The sequence below is a fragment of the Carassius auratus genome, chromosome 6 (genome assembly GCF_003368295.1).
Source record: "Carassius auratus strain Wakin chromosome 6, ASM336829v1, whole genome shotgun sequence".
NCBI lineage: Eukaryota > Metazoa > Chordata > Actinopteri > Cypriniformes > Cyprinidae > Carassius > Carassius auratus.
Window position 1 is genome coordinate 1,292,844 of NC_039248.1, and position 17,617 is coordinate 1,310,460.

At 39.7% G+C, this 17,617-nt stretch overlaps 1 protein-coding gene across 1 annotated transcript in view; it reads right to left on the reverse strand.

Moving 5' to 3' along the window:
* Positions 1-6,032: 6,032 nt before the first annotated feature.
* Positions 6,033-17,617, reverse strand: part of LOC113089654 (voltage-dependent T-type calcium channel subunit alpha-1I-like) — a 155,743-nt gene continuing 144,158 nt past the window's right edge. The window contains exons 31-35 of the mRNA XM_026256097.1: positions 16,019-16,165; positions 15,324-15,437; positions 11,922-12,045; positions 10,868-11,067; positions 6,033-9,679 (exon numbers count right to left, since the gene is read on the reverse strand). Coding sequence (XP_026111882.1) covers positions 9,110-9,679; positions 10,868-11,067; positions 11,922-12,045; positions 15,324-15,437; positions 16,019-16,165 — 1,155 coding nt within the window. The 3' untranslated portion in view covers positions 6,033-9,109. The remainder of the gene's footprint in view (positions 9,680-10,867; positions 11,068-11,921; positions 12,046-15,323; positions 15,438-16,018; positions 16,166-17,617) is intronic.

Sequence of the window (17,617 nt, forward strand, 5' to 3'; positions counted from 1 at the left end):
CTCTGCACAGTGATGCGGACTCAAAACACAGAGAACAAGAGATGCACTGTACCCTTCGTAAGGAGGAGGATGATGATGATGATGATGATGGAGAGTGTGTTCACTTTATATTCAGTGATTATATATATATATATATATATATATATATATATATATATATAATATATTATATATATATATATAGCCAGCATTTAAAGCTCATAAAATGGTGCACTTGTATCACTTTTCATACGTCTGCTATTGAAGTGTTATGAAAGCATTAAAGGGATCATGAAATGGAGATTCAAAGGTTCTTGATATTGACACATATGAGAGTTTTTGCTGCAATGTGAGCAATGCTAATAAAAATCAGTACATACCCACACACATGAGAAGCAGAGCTGTGTGTCAAGCTGTAAAGGTAGAAAAACCAATGTACCTGGATGCTTGGTCTCAGCTTTGCTGTGTATATTGAGAAGAGGATCGGGCCCAGCACTAAACCCAGAGGTACCACGTTATAAAAAAAGCACCTTTAAACTGAATAAACACTTTTTCACAGAGATTGAAAATAAGGATGCAGTCAAAGTCAACTTTTACTAAAATTTATTCACAATTCAAAAAAAATATTTGCATGTGTGCTTTGCAAAAAGAAAGGTTTGGACTATCACTTTTTACACTACCGATGGCGCAGTGCATTTCATATCAAACTAAAACTCTTAAACGAACTTGACGTTCACACACTGCGTAGTCACAGGACGGATAATGAGGACGTCCCACCGAACACTGAAGCAAAGCACACCTGTCCTCCCAAACACTTTCAATTACTGAGGCTAAAATCAACAACGGCCCGAGACACTTTTCAATTTCACACTCCTCAAACAGCCGCCGGCGGCCCGTCGTGAGGTTTAACTGCACGAACAACGAAACCGGATTGTGGTTTGTTTTTACTCAAACGCTGACAGACAAATTGTGTTTTGGGAAGAAAAGCAGACGGAGGCTTTTGTTCAGATCCAGTTATCTGTATCAGTGAACGACACGATTCACCGCGACCTGAACACAATTAATATCTGCCTCATGTAATCAACTCATTCAATCATCACACGCAAACACACGGCCGACATCATCAGAGCGGCAGAGGACGGATGAAGGAGATTTAAGCAGAATAAACTAGAAACCTTTACAGCCAGTGCACAAGAAAATGGGGGAATGAACATTTATTACAAAAAGGATGGATGCTGATTGGTTAATAGATCATCTCAGAAATCCTGAAATACAGTTATGATTAAACAATGATTAAACTTTGGGGTTGTTTTGAAAGCAGTAAAATATTGATTAAGAGTAAACAATGTTGTAAAATATTACGATTTTAAATAAATGCTGTTTTTGTGAACTTTCTATTCATCTGTGAATCCGGAAAAATAAAAATGAATCACAGTTTCCGCAGAAATATTCAGAAATGTAAATGCGCACAGAATTCTGATACGGAAGAAAATAAATCATTAAATCAAATTTCCTTCTCATCTTGTATGACCCGAATAAGAATTTCCCCTGATAGTGTCATCGGAACAAGTAAGAATCACGTCTGACGCTTTTGTTCTGACCAACTGAGAGAAAAACAAAACACTAGAATACATTACGCTACAAATGATGATTAAAATAACGAGCGCTTAGCTCATATCACATCAAGCCGTGCAAATTATTATTATTATTTTTCTCAAAATGTTCACGTTAACAAACATCAGCATTGTGTGACTAAGTTCATGTAGTGTGTATTAGCATTACGTGTAGACTACTGGTGAATCTCTAGTTGTCACTGATGATATGCAACTTTGCACACACACACACACACACACACACATCCAACACAACCCACAATCTGTAAACCTCAAACAGACGGGACGTGAGCTGACAACACGAGGAAAGCTGATGATGTTGGTGTGTTGACGGCTGACAGTGACAACAAGCAAATAATGACCCGCTCCTGAGAGGAACTGACGGGAGATCAAACAGACTTTCTTTGTGTTTCTTTCTTTTATCACGAACTGACACGACACGCTTTCTACTGACTCACAACGTGCATATCAATCACTCTTCTACACACACACACACACACACACACACACACACACACACGTGACAGGGCAGACACTTCATGGATTAACACAGACCTCAGAGGCACAGAGAGAATATCTAAAGAAGCTCACACCAATAAATCATAAACTCACATTTCAAAGACACTAATTCAAGATGATTTGAGTTAAAGTACAATTTGATTGGCTTTAGAATTGTATGAAGTGGAAAGTGGCTGTGTAATGATGTTTTGTGAGAGGAACAACACTAAACTTTAGTCGCAATTTGCAACTTTCATAACTTTCCAATCCTGCAAAATAAAGGTGGCTCATGTTCAGCTTTTATGTCAGCATTATCAAACAGCATAAAGATATGTAGAGATGACCGCCTCGGAGAGGAAGATTATCAGCTAATATCTCATGTTTGGGTCTGATCCTCACATAAACATCACATGACTTCAGGAAGACTCTTAATCACATGAATACAGTGTAAGAAGCAGCAGATCTTCTGTATTTTAACAAAGCCGATACGAGTGAATAGTAGAACAAAATAAGAAGGATTTTATATTAATAGATATTTCACTGGAAGATCAGGATTTTATGGGTTTTCAAAGCAATGTCATAGAAGAACCATTTAAGGTTCCTCAAAGAACCGGTCAGTGATCAGTTCTTAACAGAAGAGAACATTTTAATAATCTAAAGGACTTTTTTCAACTTTAAATGGTACTTTTGTGCATTTTAGATTTTAAAAAGTGTGAACATTCTGCAAAATGTCTTATTTAATTTCCCCCTGCAGTACTATTTTAAATTCGTTTAACTTGGCATCATCACATTTTCTGTCACAACTTACTAAAAGACTGATGTTGATCCACTGCTCGACTTCACTGAACTGCAGTAATTATAGTGTGGTTTTGGGCAGATCGTCTCATTCATCATGAATCATGTGTGTGCGATGAGCTGTTTTTGTGTTTTTCTAACAACCTCTTCAACGAAAGATCAATCTGAACATCTGAATTTGGACTGTCGCAGAAACCAATCAGCTCCTTCATTCTCTCCTGGTTCAGGGACGCCGTTCTGCCGTGTTAAAATAATAACTCTCTTATAAGTGCAGATATTGCATGCAACAATATTAATTGTGAATCTGTGCACTGGTGTATGTGAGTGTTATGAGCTGTCGGCTTCCAGCGGGTTTGAGCGCCATCATGGCGGCGTCTAATTAAAGCGCTCGGCAGAGATCTGTAATTATAGAAGTTAACTGAGCTCTTATTGTAAATGTCTGTAAAACTCAATATTACCTTGTTGAGGCTGCATGAGTCATCTGTACTGAGATAAATCTCAGAATAAAAACTCCAGTAACTCTGACATACAATCGATCGATCAGCTTAAGGTCAGATGAACACACACACACACACACAGAGAGAGAGAGAGAGGACGAGGACGAGACCATTAGAGATAAATGACTGCAGAGCCGATCACACTCACACTGAACCATTATCATGTCACAGTAAATCGAGACAGACAGACCGAATCAGACTCTGACCATCTACAGCTGATGGACCTGCAGCACACACACACACACACACACACACTGGAGGAACAGACACTGACCGTGATGTTATTTCTGGAGAGTTGAGGGCTGTGAGGATGGCCTTCGTGGGTGTTTCTACAGCATAATAACTGACCACTGCTCACTACTCATTTGCATGGAGTGAACTGAGGAGAGAACACACACACACACACACACACACACACACACACACACACACAGGTGGCAGATCTGCTCTGCTCTTGTTCAATCTCATCCAGACAAACAGTGACTGATGTGCTTCCTGCTGTGGCCTCTGCAAGCTCATTAGCATATGTTAATGAGACTCAGCTCATGGTCCAGCAGCAGATGTGGACAGATGTCCAGAAACACACACACACACACACACACACACACAAACACCTGCCTCGTCCATCTGCTGCTCCGATCAGTTCTCAGTCCAGGAGAACATCAGTCCAGTTCTGATCGAGAGCACATGTTAGTTAAGACAACGAAATAAAGAGACTGTTTCATTCTAAAAATCTATAAACACAACTAAACAAGGTTTACCATCCCAGGAATAAACTACATTATAAACTGCATTACAAAAGAGAGCAGTTTACCAGTTTAACTGTATTAAAATGGCACACAATTATTGATTTTACTGTATTTTTGGTAAGAAAAAAAAAAGCCTTGGTGAGCAGAAGAGACTCACTTCACAATTATCCCAACAGCGAGGATTCATAATTTATCATGATGTCGTTTGTGTGGTAAATTTTTAACTATATAAAACCATCATAATAAAATAAATAAAAATGATAATACAAACATTTAAAAACAACATAACACTTTACAATAAGATTTCATTTGTTACACTACACCTGTTAAAGGGTTAGTTGATTGAAAAATGTTAATTATGTCATTAATAACTCACACTCATGTCGTTCCAAACCCGTGAGACCTCCGTTCATCTTCGGAACACAGTTTAAGATATTTTAGATTTAGTCTGAGAGCTCTCAGTCCCTCCATTGAAGCTGTGTGTACGGTATACTGTCCATGTCCAGAAAGGTAAGAAAAACATCATCAAAGTAGTCCATGTGACATCAGAGGGTCAGGTGGAATATTTTGAAGCATCAAAAGTACCTTTCGGTCCAAAAATAGCAACAATTATGACTCGGCTCGGTGTTCATCTTCAGTTCTCTCTTCACAGCGGTTCAGTCAGTCACTGTTTGAGTAAATGAATTACTGCGGGATATTGGTTTGTTTGAACTCAGAGGGAGGTTTCTATTTTTTCTTGACTGATACACACATTTACACACCTACATTTCAGAAGCGTGCGCGGTGGGCTTTCGCAGCGACAAACGCTTTGATAGCGTCCTCAAGTTTAACTTGTATACTTTGGAGATCATTTTTATCAGTTTAAGCTTTGAGAAACCGCGTTCTCCAGAGCTCACAGTGACGGGGAGAGTGAGAAGCACTCTCAATGATACAAAAACATTTGGATGTTTTTCTTACCTTTCTGGACATGGACAGTAGACCGTACACACAGCTTCAATGGAGGGACTGAGAGCTCTCGGACTAAATCTAAAATATCTTAAACTGTGTTCCGAAGATGAACGGGGGTCTCACGGGTTTGGAACGACATGAGGGGGAGTTATTAATGACATAATATTAATTTTTCGATGAACTAACAGTTAACATGAACTAACAATGAATGAACAACATTTATTAATCTTAGTAATGTTTTACTTAAAGGTGCAGTAGGGAACTTTTGTAAAAAAATATTTTTTACATATATTCTACTGTCAGAACATAATGACAGGTTTAATAAATGAGACAGATAATCTGTGTAAAAATCAAGCTCCTCTGGCTCCTCCCAGTGTCCTATTGTCATTTGCAGAAACTCCATCGCTCCCGGTAAAAAACAACCAATCAGAGCTGCGGCCCGTAACTTTGTTTGTGTTCAAAATGTAGAAAAATGAACATAATAAGCGAGTACACCATGAATCCATTTTCCAAACCGTGTTTTTGGCTTGTCCTGAATCACTAGGGTGCACCTATAATAAGTGTTTATATTCGGACTATTTTAGATTGCTTCGGGGATACCGCGGCGGAGTAACCCAGTACCTTTGTGATTTTTCATAGACATAAACAGAGAGAAGTAGTTCCGGCTACGATGTTCTACCGCAAGACGCAAGCAGTTCTGTTTATTAACCGCTAGAGCGTCAAAAGTTCCCTACCGCAGCTTTAAGCATTTTTTTTTTATTAAAAGTGCACCTGTTAACATCAGTTAAATGCAACTAACATGAACAAACAAGCAAACAATTGAACTTAATAACTTAACGATATACTGCTTATTGTTAGTTCATGTTAGTTAATGCATTAACAAATTAGACCTAATTGTATAAAAGAAAAAGGCTTAAGTTTTTTTTTCAAAAATTTTTTTGTGGCATTATAAATAACTAGACATTGATAATCTAATAAAATCTAATTGTTTGAATTTGCTGTCATTTTCCATGATAAACTATTTTGGTACTTTAGGCATGAACCAAAATTCATCACCGATTCACTGACATCAGTTCAGTCGCTTTATTAGGATTGTGAATGATGACATGCTACAGCACATGGGAACCACATGAAACTCCCCCGAACTTAATCTAAATGGAAATCTCTAAAATAAAGCTGGCAGTATACTGAATATTTACCTACAGAATTATATTGGCAATATAAATAACAAGGAAATATTGCATTGGTTTAAATGCTTATGATGCTTTATATTTGCTCATAAAGTTTCATAAAGATGGTTTCACACCCGTCTCGTCTCACATCACGTATACAAGCATCAGAGATATCTGAACAGAGTCTTGAGTTTAAGCTTCAGGAGCAAAAACAGAAGTTCAGTTCATTTACATCAATCACTCTTGAATGGTTCATTACATTACATTGATTCAAAACAATCAGATTCATCATTCAGAAATGTTCATATACATATATAGGTCAGTATTGCTATACCTTGTTCACTTCATGTATTAAATATCATTCTTGTGTTCATTTAGTGTGGGAAACATGCCTTGATTATATTTAACTAAAGTTCTTCTGGTAACAATTTACTGTTTGGTTTTAAAGATTGAACTAAAAAGAGTTTCAGAGCAAATACACAAACATTGGAGGTGAACACATATTTCATATATCATCAAAAGTCTTAAAAATATCTTTTTTTTTTTTTTTGAAGTCTGAGAAATGAATGACTTTGTGACTGATTTGCCCAGTTTTTCAGCACTGTAGATCCAGTGGGAATGATTCAATCACAGCAGGAGTTGTGGGATAAGGACACTAAAGTGAACATGAATATAGATGCAATCATGCAAATTAATGTGCATTGAGAGTCCTTTACAAACAACTCAGCAGTGCAAATGAGAAACAAAATCAGTAAAATAATTTCACTGATCTGCCACCGTTTCAGAAAAGACCAGAAGCATTCGCTACACATTGTACACTGCTAGTGATGCGAGTGCAAGAACACTACAGGACTGAAGAGGGCGATAGAGTCTCCAACAATGGTCTGTGCTGAAAATCATAAACATAAGATTCATTATCTGGGAGAGAAAACTGACCATTGAAGAAGACCGTTTACAGCGATGATAGCTTGAGTGACTCTTGCAGTAACACTGAAAGCGTGACTCAAACTTGCATGGCATGCATTCGAATGAGCTAGAAGAGACTGTGTTCCTGTTCCTGTTTATAGTATGTTTTGGGCCTCAGAACCACATGTGTTTGTGTTTTTAGGAAAATGTTTGTACAAAATGCAAAGTGGAAGACAGCGATCTAAAAAAATGCAGGTAAAAGAATGAAATTTCACATAATAATTTTAAAATAAATCAATACTTTTTGCCATCTTTACAGTACAGTGACATCATCTCTCATGCATGATTTCCAAAGACAAGTATCAGCTCTAATCCAAACCCTAGTAAATGACCTCCCTGTTTATATTACACAACAGTAGGCTAACAGCTCAACATCCTGGACTCAAAAATATAACAATCTTTCCAAAAACTTACAAACAGATTTGATAAATATATGTTTATGGGTGCACATGCATGTTCATCTGCACATATGCTATGGGATCTTCTGCCAATCTACTGGATGATAAAACATGATGAAAAAGGTCAGACCAACAGCTCACTGGGTTTAGGATCAGAGCTCATGTTACTGCTTCTACCATCATTAGACTACAAACACAGAACAACCAAAAAAACAAACCCAAATCATCCTGTAGAGTCCAGCATTTAGTGTGTGTCGTGCTTTGGGTTTGAGATGTTTCCTCAGTCAAGTCAATGCTGTTAACTACCATCACACATTAACTCACCCTGCAGCTCTAATGAACTGTGGGGGGCTGTTAAAACTCAATCCTCCCACATAAGAATGAAGCGAAAGATGCTTTTCTAATGCCACGCTCTGGTCACGTCAGAATTACTGCACGAGATCTGAACACTGACACACGAAAGATGCACTTCTAGAGCAACGATGAGTTTGTTTAATTTGTGTCTTTAGCTCATGTTCAGATGTTTAAATTAAGAACCAGAGGTGAATTAACCTTCTGCAATTTGACGTCACTTGCACTCTACACTGTAGGCTCCAAATTACCGGTTTCAGAGCGTTTTAAAGTCAGAGCTTTCATATTTTGCCAGTTTCCTGTAAAAAGTCCATCTAGTGAATCAGAATACGCCCGTTTTCCTATTTTAAAACAGTATCTGAAATGAAATGCTAAAATTCATAAAACAGCAGTACCTGGATGACCTTTTAGTGGACACTTTACTATCCCATGAGGACATGGCAGAGTAATTTTGAACGACACTAAAGCCACGCCATGCTGGTTTCGTCTGGCCCCAACTGAGCTTGGTTTCTTCTGTGGGTTTTTCTCCATTCTGTCACCGATGTAGTTTTGGTTCTTTGCCGCTGTCGCTTCTGGCTTGCTTAGTTTGATTGCACAGACACTATTGGAAGAGAGCTGAACAGAATGATGACATCTTTGCCAGAACTAGTATTGAAACATCCTTGGGGAAAACATTACAACCTAAATTTAGTCAAATTTGCTAGCAATGTCCTCTGAAAAAAAAGGCATAACCTCCAGTGTTTTAACATGCTTTTAGAAGAAAATGACTTTCTCAACCACAGTACTCGACATGACATGAACGCAGCATCGTACGGCATCTTTCTGCATTTAAACGTGTCACGTGCTACACCCTCAGTGTCACCTAAAGATCGCTACACACTCCGACTGGTGAGGTTCTTAGTCTGTTTGTGCCTATGAATGAATGAACTGAGAACATTCAACACTACTCCATGACTACTGCATCTCCTCAGAGGCGTCCAGTGTGATGCCCTGAAGAAGAAAAGACACTGTGTTGCTGTGGCTGTAAGTTTTAGCTGGTCAGTAGCACAACAGGGAACAGGTTTGTGTCATTCGAGATAAACGTGGAGATGATTTCACGGAAGAGACCACACAGTGTCCCATACCTGGACCGAACCGCCCATTTCATCTGTTCTTACGGCACCCAGGAGCCACAGTCTTTACACCAGCGGGGGACGCATTCCTCTCAGTGTCCTCACCGGTTGTTTCAGTCCAAGAATCGAATCCGTACAGGCACCTCCCATCTTTATTCCGGACCACTAGGCTCCCCAGTACTAAACTCCCAGTGCTGTTGCACTTCTTGGCCAGCGGCAGCGCCAGCGAATCTGGCGGGTGCAGAGACGTCAAAGAGAAGCTACTCAAATTATCCGACAACTGTTCCGGATTACCATCCTGACCGGGTCCTCCAGCCCTAACCACTGATCCAGTGTCCTTGTCAAAGGGGTCCTGTCGGATCCAGTTAGGGTTTGTGCAGTCACTGTATCCTCTCCAATTCCTGTGGCGCCCCCTGGTGGCCTGGAGATTGAACAGAGTCTGTGGAGTGCGAGATCTCTGGCTGAGCTCTAGAGGAGGGACGTGGGTTCTGCAGATCAGGGGTAGCGTAGGGTCTCCTGACGGGGAGACACCCTCCTCCAGCATGGTCTGCAGGCTGCCCACTGAACTGCCCGTGGCCAGCGAGGAGTTACTGTGGGACGTCTGCAGCAAGAAGTGAAAAGAGAGTCAGGAAAGAGAAACAAACCTAGATCTGTACATGAGAGGCCTTCGTGACCCAGATCTGCGACTGCACACTTTCTGTCTGCAAAAACTGATTAGTGGGGTTTGCCCAATCTACGGGAGTCAATGTGCACCAGTCCACCTGGAAATCAAGTGTGATGCACAAGTCCTGAAAAGTGAAGCCAAAACATTTAGTTTGCCCCAAGTGGCTGGACCCAGTATAGGTCATAAATGTAATCTAATGGCACGTGAGACAAACTAAATAATCAAAGTACACTTCAAATATATATTTTTCCAAACATGGTTTCCATCATTTTAGGTAGTTCTTAGCATGGTGATGTATGTACAAGTGTTCGTTTTTTGAATAAGTTTGATTTTAGTAAGTTATTGGATGCTATAAAACTGGCTGTGGTGTCATGATCGTGAGCTTGTGATTAGGTCTTCAAGAGTTTGGGCGGGACTTTGATACATCGGCTCCACCTCACGAGCATACTGCGCAGACTCTGGCTCACAATAACATAATTTCCGCAAGATGACAGCAGCCATACTGAGATTTTTTGACTTCACTTTTAGTGGAAGGAACTGGAGACAGTAGCAAATAAACTAGATAAGCCTATTGGATAAAGGTGGGCTCTCGTTAAATTTCAAAACAGGCAATGTCATAAAATCAGTGGGCGGAGCTAAACATGCAGTATTGTACAAATAGTGGGTGTAGCTAAACAGGCAGTGTTGTATAATCAGTGGGCGGGGCTAAACAGGCAGTTTTGTAGAAATAGTGGGTGGAGCTTAACAGACAGTGTTGTATAATCAGTGGGCGGGGCTAAACAGGCTGTGCTGTAGAATCAGTGGGCGGGGATAAATATAGAAGCAAGCGTTGACTGGCTTCAATATAAGCTGTTTTTTGGACTAACAAGAACGTTTTGAGTTCTGAAACTTACAGGAAGTTTTTATAGTACAATGATGTTTTTACGTGTAAAAAGATCCAAGTAATTACAATTTCTCGGTCTATGACCCTTATAAGTAGATGACTGTTGGCAAGAATAAGCTGCAAAATGAACATTACTTAATGTCTGAACTCAAAGGCTGTCTACCTGAGACCCCTTCATCCTTATGTTGGTATCCAGACACTTGACTGTAAGTCCTGACTAAATTTGAACCGGCGTCTCTTACCTGAGAGCCTATGACCCTGCTGTTGGCCCCTGGGGACCTGAGAGAAGCCCATGAGGCCGGAGATGCATGTCTGGAGCCCGGCTGGGCCGCTCCGGTGGCTGGGCTGCCCTGGGGGATCGCAGCGGTGTTGGGGTGGAAGAACTCAGCCGGGAGATGAAAGAGAGGTGAAGACATCTGGCCGTCTCCTCCACTGCCATCTGCTACACACAAACCATCAGCCCATTTCAGAAGAACACAGCAGGTCTTTTTACAAGCGAGTGAGGATATTTCTTCATTAATCCGAATACATTTGAAAATGGTGTTTTTTGTTTTAAAACGCTCTATGTCCAAACTAGCATTTTCATGCATTTTACAGAAGTTTGATTGGCCTTTTCAAAGTTCTGGAAAACTTTGGAGAGCGTTTTCAAAATCTCAGTTGTCCTTGACAAAAACACAATTTCAGTGTGGATGCAAGGCCAAAACTGAGAGAAAAACAAAACAAAAACATATTAGTGTGGCCAAGGCCTTAGTTTAACATTCATTTAGATGGGTAAAACTACATATGTGTCCCAGGAGCACAAAATTCATAAGTAGCACAGGTATATTTGTAGCATCAATACTTGCATGCATCATATGCTTTTATGCCAAAAATCATTATCAAAACTTATTTTTTGTTTAGTAATATGCATTGCTAAGAACTTCATTTGGACAACTTTTTTTGCTCCCTCAGATTCCAGATTTTCAAATAGTTGTATCTCAGCCAAATATTGTCCTATCCTAACAAACCATACATCAAACGTATGTATTCAGCTTTAAGATATATCTTAGTTTCAGAAATTAACCCTTACGACTGGTTTTGTGATCCAGGGTCTTATATGTGCAAACTGTTAGTTGTGGGTTTCCATTAACACAGTTTTACCATGCAACTTTTCAAGAAGCTTTAATAGCTCAAACTTTACATGTTTTAAGACCATCCAGTCTTGCAGATATACAAATAGATTTCTAGGTGTAAGTGTAAGGACACATCTAATGTAAACGGCCCTTCAGAGAGCAGAACACACAGATGTGGCCTGACCTCGGTGGTGACTCGTCTCATGCCGCACATCCCGTCTGTCTCGCCCTGGACTGGACGCCTCGCTCCGAGGAAGAAAGCTTCTGCCCACGAGCTCGTCTGTGCTCCGGTCGGTGCTGCCGTGCTCCTGTACAGACACACAGCTCTTCACATGTGTCTCATCACTCATATCACAATATCACACTGTACATACAGCTTATTACGACTGAATCAGATTGGAGAGCTGCAGTGGAGGACAGGATTTCCAGTTCCTCACACAAAGCATCGTAAATAAAATTTGATACATAAAAAGTTTAAAAGAACAGTGTTTATTCACAATTTGAAAATGTGTGTTATAAAATAAAACTACTATTCAAAATTTATGGATCAGTAAAAAAAAAACTAATTAGCAAGGATGTGTTAACTGGATAAAAAGTAATAGTAAAGACTTATATTGTTAGAAAAGATTGTTTTGAATAAACGCTGTTCTTTTTAACTTTTTATTCATTGAAGAATCCTGAAAAAAGGTTCACATGTTCCAAAAATATTTATTAATTACCACAGCAGTTTTTCTCTGTATTTTTGATCAAATAAATACAGCCTTGAAGAGCATAAGAGACTTCTTTAAAAATCTTACTGATCTCAGACTTCTGAATGGAAGTGTACGTCCCCCCCCCAAAAAGTTAAATAAATTAACATTAAAGGCCATGTTGCAGGTTAAACACCACTTTCGATTAATGGGTACATAAATCACTCAAGATATGTATATCATTTTTTAAATGTCTCAAAAATGGTCTTAAAAGACCTATTTTTGTAAGTTTTTGGTATTAAAGGTTTTTTTACGCAACTTGGTGATGACGTCATGTTGGGGAGAAGTCGAGGAAAGGTAGCCTCAGTCTAGTATGATGCAGCGTTCCAGGCAACCCGTAACCCATGTTTTTCCAACCTTAAACCCATGAAAGTGCACTGGAACGGCAATCAAACCCGTGACTTTCCACCCGTGAACTCGTGTCTCGTACTAGATTGATGCACTCTGAGTTCTGAGGTCACACAGCACGCGAAACAACGATGACAGCCCATACGAATAATACTGCTTACGGATGCAGTGTTTATGCAAGTTGTACCGTTACACGTTGAAAAACCGATTTTAGGTAAATGCAACGTTGCAATAAAATAAATTATCTAGTTACAATTAGTTGCGCTCAGAAAGTTTGGCGTAACTTGCCTGGAATGGTACAAAGTCGTTAGTAGTGGTGTGAAATGGTGATTACGAGCTCAAAAACCTGCCTGGAACGCAGCATCAGAACTATAGCGACTGACTGGGATGAGGAAGAGATGGCAAGAGCCAACATGTATGATGACCCGCAGCAGTGTATTTTCGATCGAGCCAGTCGTGAGAGGGCAAATGAGGAATTGCCAAGAACTGATGTCCGTCGAAGCCTATAATGCATGGTCCGAGGAGAATGAGTGGAGAGTTGGTGAAGTGTCCTGGTGAGTTGCTATCATTTAGCGTCGCAGCAATGAGCACTGGAGCTAGTTTACGAGCAGCAGTGCGCAATAACGACACACACACACACACACACACACACACACACACACACACACACACATATATATATATATATATATAATTTTATTTATTTATTACTGTCATTGAATAGCACCGGAAGAAAAATCAATGTTTTCTTTATATCTAGTGGCAGCGATCATGACGTTCGTTCAGAGAAGTACCGGTAACCTTTGTCATAGTGTCATAGAACTGGTAAATATTGTCTTTGTCATCTAGAAATAAAAGGCATCATGCTAGCTATATGGACGTTTCTAAGCGTTTATCTCGTCCTCCGGTGAAAATGTTGTTGCAAACGTAGCCGTGTGTCTGTCGCTGTGTTTGACAGGAGCTTGTGTGGGTGCCGTCCCATGTAAACTGCGTTAGAAAGCTTGTGCTGTAGGGAAGTGAGTGCGTTTGCTGTTGGTCGCTATCTCACTATCTATCTGTCCGTCTATCAATCTATATACTGTATCTAGTCTATCTATCTATCTATATATATGTATTTATCTATTTATCTATAATCTGCGTTCTGCGCTATCTGAATACTCTCGTCTCTCTAGTCACTCTCAATGCTCTCAAGGCGGCTTTGGCAAATTCTCTCCCCAGCGTGACGTGACGTGATGCAATGCATTGTGGTGGAAAGGAGACTGCTGTAAGATAGTACCTATTTTTTCGTATTATATTCCGTTTTGTGATACCCAACAACATAAAATCGATGGATAACAGTTCAAATGTTTATTACCAACAAGCAAATTGCACATATTCGTTAAAAAATTTACCTTGCAACACAGCCTTTAAATTAACAACCCCAGCACACATAATACATTTAAGAGGCTTTTATTCTTACATAGTTATAAACAATATATATAAAAAATATATATACTTTCAGGTATTTGCCGAAAAGCATAGGGGAGTCTCTTTTTATCTTTCGTTTACAGCCATGTAAAAAAAAAACAATTTTAAATTCATTATGGGTTTCAGTGAACTTTTTTTTCTTTTCTTTTTTTCTATAACCTATTAACCTATTAATCTATTTTTTCCTCCACAGAGTGCTTTATAATAATAGTTTTCACCATTGTAGTGTTCTCTAGCCACCGACTTTTTATAACAGATAGTGTACACAAAAGTAAATGACACATGGCAAGTGTTCTACATCTATATTACAGCAAAATGTTATTTAATTTACACACAACAAAACCTGAACACAGTTTGTACAATATAAACTGCTTAATCATCTGTTTTCAGTAAGATTTAAATCAATGCAAGTGTTTGTGTGCCTGCTATTGCACATTTAACTTGATTAATGCCCAGCAAACGCCTGTTTCAAAGCCGTGGGCGACTAATTCACTCCTTGATTTGCTTAATAAAAGCCTTTGAGATTGTGTTGACAAATGTTTATACTGCATTATTTTCCAAAGCATTTAAAATAGATGTAGTGCAGTCCCTAAAAGTAATTTGCATGCAATGTATCATGACAACCTCATGCACTTAATGCCGATCTATGCAAGTAAAACAACTTGAATGACACGCAAGAGTGTGAATTTGCAGGTTTACGACAGAAAACGCTCAAATGTGTTTAAAACTCTGATTGATCAAATTGGTTTTTCTTGGTCTGGGACCAAAACGTTCAAACGTCAAGCTACGCCTACAGTGAACACAGAATGACAGATGATTGAATAATGTTCAGTGGAAGTCAAGCATGTTCTCCAGCTCCTCTACGTGAGTCTGACAGCAGAAGCATCAGAGAGACAGACAGAGCGAGAAGATCCTGCTGAGATGAACCCAAAGAGGCTTTACACATCCACCCGAGAGACCCGTGCACTTATCAGTTAATAAAGCATGTCGATAATGATTAATCAGCATGATGACACACACACCTTACAGTCGCTGTGCTCGTCCAGGCTGATGTCATCAGTCAGCGCCGGTGAGGAGGATTTATCTGACAGCTGCTCCGACATCAGAGAGGTTTGCTCGACCTCCGCCAGCCGGATCTACAGAACACACAGCATCACCACAGGAAGCTGTCAAACACTGCTGCACGCAGAGATCTGAGCCGCGCTACAAAGCATAACTAAGCATGCTCTTTTACACCTAACCCTTATTTTGCTCTCTCTCATAGTTTATAATTTATATCTGAGACAGACAGGATCGTACAGCCTATAAAGTGCACAAAGAGCGCTCCCTCTTCGATCAGTAAAAGCTGTCATTCACTTCTTTTCATCACAATCTCATGACATTCCGTTAATCAGCAAATCTGTCTGCACTGCACAATCAAGCTATTATTACATCATACAAGTTGATATGAGAGGATTCACGAGTTTGCAGAACTCAGCACTTGACAAAAACTCTACGTTTTGATCGATGAGTAAAAATTTGACAGTCTCCAGAACACAAATACACACTGGCGCTTTCACCAATATCAGATGGGGCCCCCTGATTCCTGGGGGCTGCTTACCTCGCTCATTGGTTAAATCTGCCCCTGCATATAAGGGGTTCGGCTAATAAAAACTGTTCAGGAATTGTTGCTTCAGGGAGTCGTTCTAAGTTTTTAGGATGTGTTGGGCATCCTCACCTCTTCTGATTGGCTCCTGCTGTCTCGTCTGATTGGTGGAGAGCAATAATGGTGAAACACAGATCCTGAGAGATTATCAATCATCTGCATTTCTCCATCCAGTGAGTCCTTCATCAGCAGAGAGACGCTCTCCAGCCACTGGTTCTCCTGTCACACACACACACACACACACACACACACACACACACACACAATTTCTGAGGGATGTGTATTAGATCACTGGACACACAGAGGATAATAAAAACTTTTTTTTTTTCCTCAAGCTGTTTTTTTCCTTGCACTATTTTTAGAGATGTCTGGATATCTGTACTGGAAAACAAGACACACACACACACACACACACACACACACACACACACACACACACACACACACACACAGAGATGAGTGTGTGTGTGTGTAGTGAAGCACTCAAGCGTGTCGACTGATCTGTCAGAATTCAGTTAGACAGATGAACTTGGTCCAGCGACCCAACGGATGACCCGAGACCATCGACACACACCACCAGTCAGTGTGTGTCGCATCAGAGGAGTGACAAAACAAGCAAAATTAGCAGGAACAATTTAATAAGTAAAAATAAAAAATGTATTGAAAAAAAAGGTATTTTATGAAATGAACAGGCTGTTAAATTGGTTTGGAGGACCGGCATCACTGGTTTGATTACTAACGAGAGACACTGATTTCCAGTGATGTGAGTGACAGCGGTGGTCAGTGATGTCATCAAGAGTCTTTGTGTCAATGAAGCAGCAGATATCAATAGGAGTGTGAGGGAATCATCAGTTCATGTGTATTTGAGTCTTTGTTAAACTAGAGCAACATATTTTCATCCACGCTGGTTTCTGTTCATGATCAGACTGTCTAGTGCTGTCAAACAATTAATTGGGAAAGTTTTTGCTTACATAATATATGTATGTGTACTGTGTATATTTATTATGTACATACAAACTCACACACATACAATATATGTTTTGAAAATATTTACATATATTTACATGTATATATTTACACTGCCTTTCTGAAGTCTGGGATCAGTAAGACGTGTAATGATTTTAAAGGAGTTCCTTCTGCTCATCAAGGCTGCATTTATTTGATCAAAAATACAGAATAACAGGGTAATCTTGCAAAATGTTATTACAATATAAAATATAGGTTTCTATTTTAATATCTATTAAAATATAATTTATTTCTGTGATGCAAAGCTGAATTTCCATCAGCCATTACAGTATGAAGTGTCACATGGTACTTCAAAATGATTCTTGTCACACTTCACTGCGGGAGCAGGAGGAATGAGAGAGAAATGTGGAGTACAAGCAAAAAGTCTTTAATCCAGGAATCACCGGGATAATCCACAATGGGAACACAGAACATTTAACAAGTATCGACAAAGTAGACCTGACAGAGGAGAGACACAAAGACAGTAAACTTGAATACTAGGGATACTTACAAATCACAGGTCCATGGAATGAGACAATCAACATGGGACACGGAACATATAATGAGTCCAGGAGGGTGACATTACTCCCCCCTCCAGGTAGGTGTGACCTCGCACCGTAGAACAACAGAGAAGGGGAATGGATGGGAACCAAGGAGGAGGTTCTA